Genomic DNA, 9,715 nt, shown 5'->3' on the forward strand with positions numbered 1-9,715 from the left:
TATTTACATGCTAGTATTATAATTAATTATTTGTTTATATTTCAGGGTCATTGTATTCCTAACCACTATGATAACTTTTGTTATTTACCTGCCGAGCGTGTTCCGTGGTGAACTAATTAAATGTGTTTTACAAACAGATGGACGTTTTGTTTATTTTCGTAGAGATAATAATGCATTTTTAAGAACAATATTCTATTCGGTAAGTATTAGAAACAACTTTAGCTGTTGTACATAGATTTGTTAAACAAAAATACAACAAATCATACATATGTCTGATACTGCAAGAGTTAGGTTTTTTGACAATCTCTATGTATCAAAGGATTTTATAAATTTTGTATGGCAATTTTGTTTTATAAAACTTTGATAGAGTTATTTCTTTTTAAATTTAATATTGAATAATATTTATTGTTCTAGATCTATAAGGTAATGCTGGAAGTGATATTTAAATTAATACCAACTGTTTTAATAGCTGGTCTAAATTTGCGCATTATGATGGTTTACCGTCAGACTTGCGAGAAAAGGCGAAAAATGACATCGTCTCGAGCCTCATATATTAAGGATGCTGAAGAAAGAAGACTATTTTTATTGTTAGGTGAGCTTGCTTTATATACAGTGAGTATCACTCAAAATCGTACATATTTTTTTTTAAATATTATGAAACTATACATTCAATAATAGGTGATTATATAAAAAATTATAATTAAAACTTTAAAAATTAAAAAAAATTTTAATATTAAATAATCCTAATACTTTGTAGGGTATCATTTGCTATTTTTTAGTGCCTTTACGATTTTAAATGAAGAGTTGATATTCTGGGCACTGACAGTCTTACCCAATTTTTTTATTTGTGGATAAGGGCAATTAAAATTATACCCAATTTGCTGATAGACATATATATACATACACAATATAAAAATTGCATTTTAAAATATTTCCAAAACATCAACTTTCTAAAACTAATGAATAAAATTTGACTACGATGGTGTACGATTTTAAGTGACATTCACTGTAAATAAATAATTAATTATAATATTTAATAATATTGTTTTTAAATTTCAGGTAGTACATCAATTTTATTTCTGGTGTGTGTCTCACCGATGGCAATTTTACACATGACAATTGCTTCGGAAGTTTTACCCAGTTTTTCATTTCAGGTGAGTCTTCCCATGTAAGATTTTACTGTCCTAGTTCTTGGACTATCGTGCACCTCAATGTATTCTTTGGCAGAGCACTGCTTCTTGAGCCTTGATGAGTCCTCTTTAGCTTGATCCTTGTTATTCTGTCGAGATTATTTCTGATAGCATGACCGATCCACTTCCATTTCCTATGTTTTATTTGTGTTACTAACGTTGTTAATTCTCATAGTTTTGGTTTTTCTTGTCATTTATCTGAAGTCCAACAATGCGCGCTAATCTTTCCAAATCTACTACTTTCGCTTGCATGTTGGAGATATTGTGCAAGAGTAGACAAATATCATCCGCATAATCCAAATACTCGAGCTGGCGTGATTGCTCTTCTTTCTGAACAGCCTTATGTCATGATGTCATTCAGCACTATTGTGAATAGCAGAGGTGATAGGGGGCATCCTTGAATTACTCCAGCGTTTGTGTGAAATGGTTGACTGAGAGTTCTGCATCCTCCCATATAGCTCTGATGATTCGAGTTATTTTCTGAGGTACTCCCTTTCTTCTCAAACGGCAGTCCGTCTGATGCTATCGAAGGCCTTCTTGAAATCAACGAACGGTATGTACAGGGTAGTATTGCCATTCTAGTGATTGATCCATAATAATGCGTAGGATGTCGGCTTGGTCTACGCAGCTCCTCTTTGGCAAGAAACCTTCCAGTTCATCTAGTAGATTGTTCTCCCTTTAACTTTGCAGTATTCTCTTTATTCTGACTGCTTGTATATGGTTTTAAGCAGAGTAATTCCTCTAAAGTTATTGCAATATTTAAAGTCGCCACTTTTAGGAGGTAGCCTTTTCTGGTATTCCATCTTCGCCTGCTGCCCTTAACTTCCCGATGGCATCCTTCATCTCACTTATACTGGGGGCTGCTTGATATTTTTGAGTTCTCTTCTTTCAGAAACCAGGTTTCAATAGTCGTATGATATCCAAGATTTTTTTTTTGATATACCCAATGATTCTTTTGCGACTCGGTTATATGTTGCTGGGATATCTTCTCATGAGTGATGTTGGTTCATTGATAGCTGTTCCTGAATAGCCGCCACTAACGTGTTCTTAGTCTAGTTATTCTGGTGTTGTTGTATGAACAGCCGCTTCCGTCTCGTGTACCTGCTTGTTTTTCTTTGCTATTTCAGTTTGATCTTGATTTCGGCTGTGATGAGCTCAGAGTTACTACCGATATCAGCCTCTCTTCTGTTTCTGACTTTCATTAAGGAACTTATCTCAGTGTATGTGGTAATTAATTATTTGATTGCGGCAACCATAATATTTAACATATTATGGTTGCCGTTGTTACAATCGTGTAACATTAATATATTATGCATAACTTTGGTTGCCGCAATCACATAAGTAATTACAGTGAACATAATATTATTAAAACAAATTAAAAATGTTGAATTGGTCACGGTAAACATGTACAATTATATTTTTTCTCTGGGTGTGTAAAATCCTTTTTATATTGACAGCAATATTTCTGTTTTATTAAGACACAATAAAAAATTTATACCCTTTTCTATACGCCCCTGTTGTAATACAAATAACGAAATTTACATCGTCATTGTAGGTGCACAAACGTGCAAATCTATAATCGTTTTCATTTCCGTTTCCATATAGTTTAAATGGCCGCTTTTTCTCATATGTTTGCATGTAAACGAGCAGAAGTGTGAATGTGTTCAAATGAAACAAATGAACTTTTTGCCAAAAATAAACCAGTTCGTGCTATTTTTGGAATATTTCCTACTGTTTATTCAATTACATATAACCATTGATGTCCTTGTAACCTTCTAACAATTCTAGGTGTTTAGAGCATTGGCGAATTTGTTGGAGTTGACCAATTACTCGATAACCTTTTACATCTACTGTTTGTTTAGTGAAGATTTTCGTAATACACTGATGCGAACCATTAACTGGCCCTGGATAAAATCGCATCTATGTCATCAGGTGGATGAGGTAAGTAAGATTCATAATTCATATAATTATAACATAACTATAATGAAATTTGTTTTATATTTTTTTTCTTTTAAAGGTCTCTGCCAAGCAAACACCTCTTAACAACTTTGACAAATTAACTTTTCGTAATCATCATATTACCACCACATCCGGCGTTTGCACCGGCATGGGCCGTTCCAGTAGCATTTGATGCAAATTTGGTCTTATACTATGATTAGTCTCCTTAGTTTAAGTTTGAAAATAAACTATTTTTTAATTCCCTACTTATAAAATACATACATACTTAAAAATTATATTATATTATAAAAGAAATACATGTAAAATAATTAAATCTGTGTTCATTGTTACAAATTAATATGTATGAAATATAATATACAAAAAAGTTTATTAAAAAATGTAAGAATACTTAATGAAAATACAATATTTTGGGAATTTACAATTATTTATTAAAACAGTATGAAAATAAAAAAAAAGAATAGCAACTAATAATTTTAAGTATACTAACTAAATATTAAATAAAATAATAATAATAATTTTAAATAACGAAAAATAAGACATCATAAATGAAAAGCAAAATACTACTCAACAAACTACTTTTTACTTTAAACAAATTTGCCTCATACCTCTCTAGGTGGTATGACATAAAGTCAAAGGTCAAAATGTTCCAGGACGTTATGACCCACCAAGAAGTGCTATACTGTCCCTAAGCATAGAGCATACATAAGTTGCAATTATGATCAAAGAGAATGTAATTTAGCGAAGCCGTCTGCAGATATTCACCAGAGTTAATACTCAACATTCTTTCGTGATAAATAGCGACGAATCTGGACAAAGGCCTTGAACGCTAGAAATTCTTAAAAAATATTTTAGTATTCTTGTATTTCAAATCAAGGCGATAAGATACCTTGATTTTAAATACATGGAAGCTATAACAGATTTTTTGAAATTAATCAAATCGAAAGTGATTTAAAACTGGCGTGTTATAATGTCCAATGTCACAATGACGAATATAGGGTCACAAACTATATTTGTTTCAATTATTCATGATATCCCGATATATCAATAAATACAAAAGAGCGGTCAAAGTCTATCTAAATCTATCTAAAGTCTATCTAAATCGAAAGAAATTGTTCAGATGTATTGCATTATCGAAAAGCCACATGTAATAGGAACAAAATGAGATATCGATCATAAAAATCGATTGCTTTCGAATTTATTCACAATTATGTGATTTCGCCTATTTTCAGAAAATTGTATGTGCGGTCAAAGTCTATCTATATTGGATACTTTTTGGAGCGAAGTGAAACACTCACCTGATTTAGGATCAATTCAATTCTTCTACTTGAAATTTTGTTAAATATTTTTCAAAACGAAAGTGTCGTAATTTCCTTTGACGTTATGACATTTTCAAAAGTCTCATAGTGTCATTACGTTATGATATTGGATATTTTCATCATAACTTTTAATTTTTTTAGAATTTAGATTGAAAATACGTATTCTTTTGTATTTTGAATCAGCTTTACTTATAAAAAAGTTATAAGCAGATAAAAAGAAGTAAGAAAGTAGTAGTGTATTCAATCGATTAACCGTTAATCGATTAATTTTGGTCGCTTAACTGTTCGAATAATTCAAAATTGACTATTTTCGAATAACAAATAAACCGATTAATTTGTGTCGATTAATATATATAACCGAAACTTCTTATTTTGCACGTATTTTTAACATATTTTTTTGTAATTCAAATACAAATGTCAAAGTAAAATTACATATTTTTCAAACATCCAAGGAACAAGTTTAGTGAGTATAACTACAGACATATATATTTAATATACATGTATTTGTCTGAGGAGGACATGATAATAGACCAAACTGGAGATATTACTGAAACGAGTATTATATCAGAACTTTTAAAAGTTATTAAAAGTATTCAAAATAAAAAAAATCCAAAAAAGGCTCCAATGGTAAAATGGAGGATTTTATATACTTAGAAAAAACTAAAAAAATAACTGAGATATTGGATATTCTTTATCATGCCTTAATTTCGATTTCTCCAACATCTACAATTAGCGAGAGATTTTCTTCAAAGTCAAGTTTTATTAAAACTCAAGGAAATTATTTATTTTTCGGTTGAATTGTTATGATTTGTTTTTTTTAATGTTTTTGTTATTTTTATTAATAAAGTACATACTTAAATTCGTGGTTTTATTTTTAGTTTATAATTAAAATATAAATTATTCGGTTAATCGAATGATTTAAAATTATCCAATTATTAACCGATTAAATCTAAATCTCGATTAATTATTTGCTCGATTAACCGATTAAACCAGAAATTTGATTAATTGAATACCCTAGAAAGTAGATTCGGAATGATAATTTACTTTTGATCAAATTTACAAAAATCAATTTTTTTATAAATAACATAAATTATTTTTCTTTAACAGCATGCCACGCCCACAATTGCCAATATTTTTATCTAATTTTTTGGATACCTTAGTTTCAATATGTTTACTGTTGAAATGAGTTAACATTTTAGAAATCTCTGTTAACAACAAAAATGGAGACTTAGTGGAACAGGGAACATAATGTGTCTGTTCATATTTCTCTACTTGTTTTCAAACTCTGGTTTAGCTAACATAGCACTTTCATCCACTCACCACTTATCCAGTGCATCAAAGAGGCTGACGAAATTGCGAGAAACTGTTCATCATAAGATTAAACAAATGTAGGAAACATTCTCTTAAATATCATTAAAAGGCTGAACATCTGTGGTATCATATACACAATATTATAGCCACTGATGAATAAGCTTTGAAGATAAAGTAACCTTATGAAGTCCCAGCGAAAAGAAACGATCATAAATGATCACTAAATTATATTGAAATAAAAAAAACTGCTTCATAATGATTCATAAGTGGGTCACCGCGGACAAAGATTATGCCTCCTGCCAGCATATTGTTATACAGAATTTCATAATCTCTTCCTTCCGGATAAGCAGTAATTTTTGCTGGAATAACATCCTTTAAAGTTAAGTTCTATATCAGTTTTTCTTTGGACTTTGTTTGCGTAGCTATGAAACCGAGCTTAATAGTTCATTATTTCTTATTTTTTTTTGATTTCGACAAAATAGCTAAAAATGTTTGTCAATGATACTACTAGTATTACATTTACAATATTTATGGAACCAATCATGATACAATAATTGTAGAAGGTAGAATCACTAGGGAGAGTTTTCAATATAAAGCAATATAACGTCAAATTTTGATTTGTTTCATATTTTTTTATATTTTCTTTTGTTTGACGTTACAAGAATTGTATAATTGAGAATTTATTTTCTACTGAGTGTACCTTATATTGTTGTATCATGGATCCAATAATCTTTGTTAGTTATAGTTTCCTAAAGTTTAAAAATATAAAAGAAATTCTTGAAACAAAGCCTTTTTTCATTTTAAATTTTTATAGCACAAATATCAACGTTTGGATTTAGAGTTGTATAAACAAACTGCTCAGAAGATAGGAGGATCCATCACCAAATTTGATGTTTCAAAAATTCAAAATCAGATGATAGGGCAGTTCTCTTAAAAAGGGATAGGAATGTAATCAAAACAAACAAATAAACAAAACGATGAAAAGGGCATTTTATAAAGAAAGAGACAAATAGAAAACTAGATTATTTTCTGTCTCGTGACGCCTCTGTGTACTTTGTGAAATGATAGAAAGTTAAAGGATGCTAAATTTTGAAAACAATATTTTATTGATATTAATTTTATCATTTTTCGATAGCACTATGTTTAGTGCAAAATCTGGTAGACGTTGTCGTTTTGTTGCTTCAAATATATTAGAAATAAATATGGGAACAAAAACACGACAAAAATTAGAACGCAATTTCGACTGCATCTACAATAGAGAAATGCAAAGAATTGCGAATTGGAACATGTACGATAGCGAACGTGACATTGGCATTGAACACCAAAATAAAATTTTTAGCGTGACTACTATATACAAAAGCTTATTTTATTTAATGTCACTATTAACCAACGTTTTACTGGGTTTGTTTTCAGAATATTTCGTTCACATTTGCGGAAATAGAAATTTTTAAACCAAAAGTGTTTTAAGCTGAGACAAAAACGTCACGCAGACTTTTATAAGAGAGAAGACTATATAAAAGTCATTCTAGAATTTATGTCATATTTCTAATTTTCTTATGTGAATGAATTTCCAAATATAGAAAGGATATGACAAATATTGTACAATTCGTTTTTTTGTTGAGTAGTTTCAATACAAACATAAAATTTGCTCATGTATTTAATTAAATGTTTTGTAAATTATTTATATACAGACATACACTCAAACATACATACATATAAATATAAAATAATTAATTATTAATGAAAAATTCAATAAATTGGTGTTTTATTATACATTTAAACATGTATAAAATGCAGTCAACAGATGCCTGAAATAAAAACAATTTTTTTCTTGTGAACAAATATTTATAAAGAAATAAAAATAAATACTTTATTAAGCAACCAGTTTATTTAATAAATAAAAATAACTGGAAAAAATATAAAAAAATAAATATTTTTTTAGAAATAAGAAAGAAAAAATACTGCATTTTCGTCTGACGAATATAAAATTAATTAAAACAAACTTATTATAGACTTTAAGTGTTGAATTTTGTTGTACAATACATTTTAGTTTAATTCAATTTATCAGTTGGAATTTTAATTATTTCATTAATTACACGTATATTAAACAATACACTTAACTATACTAAACTATACAATACATAAACACACAATGTTGATGTCATGTAAAGCATTTCAAGTCAAACATATTTTTGTAACATTAACTGCCAAATTACTTAATTAATTAAATTTAATTAACTTAAGTGAAATATTTAACATTGTTTTCAAACTATAATTTTATTTAATCAGTTTTTTTTAATGTTTTACACATATTTAAATGCCAAATAACAAGTAATATAAAGTGGTTTAAAACAGTTTATGTTTAATTTATTAAATATTTGAAAGGAATGTGCTTTTAGTAGAAATATTTGTGGTTTTATATAAATTGTATGAAAAATTCACTTTGAAACTAATTTTGTACCATTCACCATATGTTTGTCATTCCATTTGTAATTTGCGACCCTAAAATGTATATATGTATATTCTGGATCGTTATAGAAAGCGGATTCGATATAGCCATGTTAGTCTCTCAGTCCGTTCCTTGTATGTATGTTGAAATCAACTTTTCAAAGCCACTAAATAACTTACACAAATGAGTCATTCATCGACAAATCCGCTACAGACCCGGTTTGGTTGCTATTTAACTTCAAGAAAATCAGCCCATAAATGGCTGAGATAAAAGCAAAAACCCAAGACTACCTAAATTTTTGATATACATCTCGATTATTAAGTCATTAATATAGACAATATTGATATCTAATGATGGACATTTCAAATACCTTTCCTACGATGTCAAAATCGGGAAATAACATTTTTTTCATAAAATTTTTTTTTTTTCAAATATATTTTCAATCTTTATCTCAAATAATACCTTGGTGAGGGGTATATATGATTCGCCACAGCCGAATATATCACTCTTACTTGTTTTTTATAAATAAATTTAATTCAGTTGTTTAAAGAATTTGAAATTTTTTCTTTCAGGAATTTATCAAAAGAAAATCTATAAAAACTTCCTTTTATTGAGAGGCACTCAATTAGATATTTGTATATTTTGGCTATTGATATGATTGCATTTATAATTGTTTCTTTACCACACATTTAATAAATAACCTATAATATTAAATACATAGTATTAATAACAATTCCATTTACTTTATGCAAATTGTTTTCAAAATAAAAAATAAATTAAAACCAAATGAAAGTAAAAAAACTGTTGAATAAAGTACCTATAGAAAAAACAATAATATTTGAAAATAAAACAAAAGAAACAAACAAAATAAACAATAGTATTTAATTACAAACATAAATAAATAAAAACATACATATATATTTAAAATAAAACAATTAACAAAATAGTATTGAAATCCTAGCAGAAAAATCAAAATAAATTTAAAACTTAAGTGAAAATATTACCAATACAAGAAACAAAAAGCGTAAATATTTCTAAAAAAAAAGAAAAGTTTATTAGAAAAACAGCTGTAAAAAAAATAAATCCAAGTAATAAAAGACATAAATACTTATACTATGTACTGGAGGTGAAAAGGACTGTTGCAGTGAAATTAATTTGGGTAAATTAAATGTTTACATTTCGCAGGCAAATCAAATAATCTTGATTAATTTGCAATAGTAATAAAATGTGTTATTTTAATAAATTGAATTAGGATTGTTTAATTAGAAATGGTTAATGGAGGTATAACATGTTCAGATTCCATGGGGACTATCATCAGCACATGGTTAATCCATGCATCTAACCTAAGAGACACTACCGAACAACTTCGGTTATAATCACCTTAAATCGATGATTAAATAAACTGTTTTCTGCTGTTATGAAAGCTTCATAATCGAATGTTCAAAAATTTAAAGATTTTCTAAAACCACAAGGAGTTAAACGGTTGGCTG

At 28.4% G+C, this 9,715-nt stretch overlaps 1 protein-coding gene across 1 annotated transcript in view; it reads left to right on the top strand.

Moving 5' to 3' along the window:
- LOC135958008 (probable G-protein coupled receptor B0563.6) overlaps positions 1 to 3,400 on the top strand; it is a 40,121-nt gene extending 36,721 nt beyond the window's left edge. Inside the window, exons 5-9 of the mRNA XM_065508868.1 lie at positions 46 to 199; positions 415 to 592; positions 1,060 to 1,154; positions 2,979 to 3,131; positions 3,208 to 3,400. Of these exons, the coding sequence (XP_065364940.1) occupies positions 46 to 199; positions 415 to 592; positions 1,060 to 1,154; positions 2,979 to 3,131; positions 3,208 to 3,321 (694 nt within the window). The 3' untranslated portion in view covers positions 3,322 to 3,400. The remainder of the gene's footprint in view (positions 1 to 45; positions 200 to 414; positions 593 to 1,059; positions 1,155 to 2,978; positions 3,132 to 3,207) is intronic.
- Positions 3,401 to 9,715: the final 6,315 nt, after the last annotated feature.

The sequence above is a fragment of the Calliphora vicina genome, chromosome 4 (genome assembly GCF_958450345.1).
Source record: "Calliphora vicina chromosome 4, idCalVici1.1, whole genome shotgun sequence".
NCBI classification, from domain to species: domain Eukaryota; kingdom Metazoa; phylum Arthropoda; class Insecta; order Diptera; family Calliphoridae; genus Calliphora; species Calliphora vicina.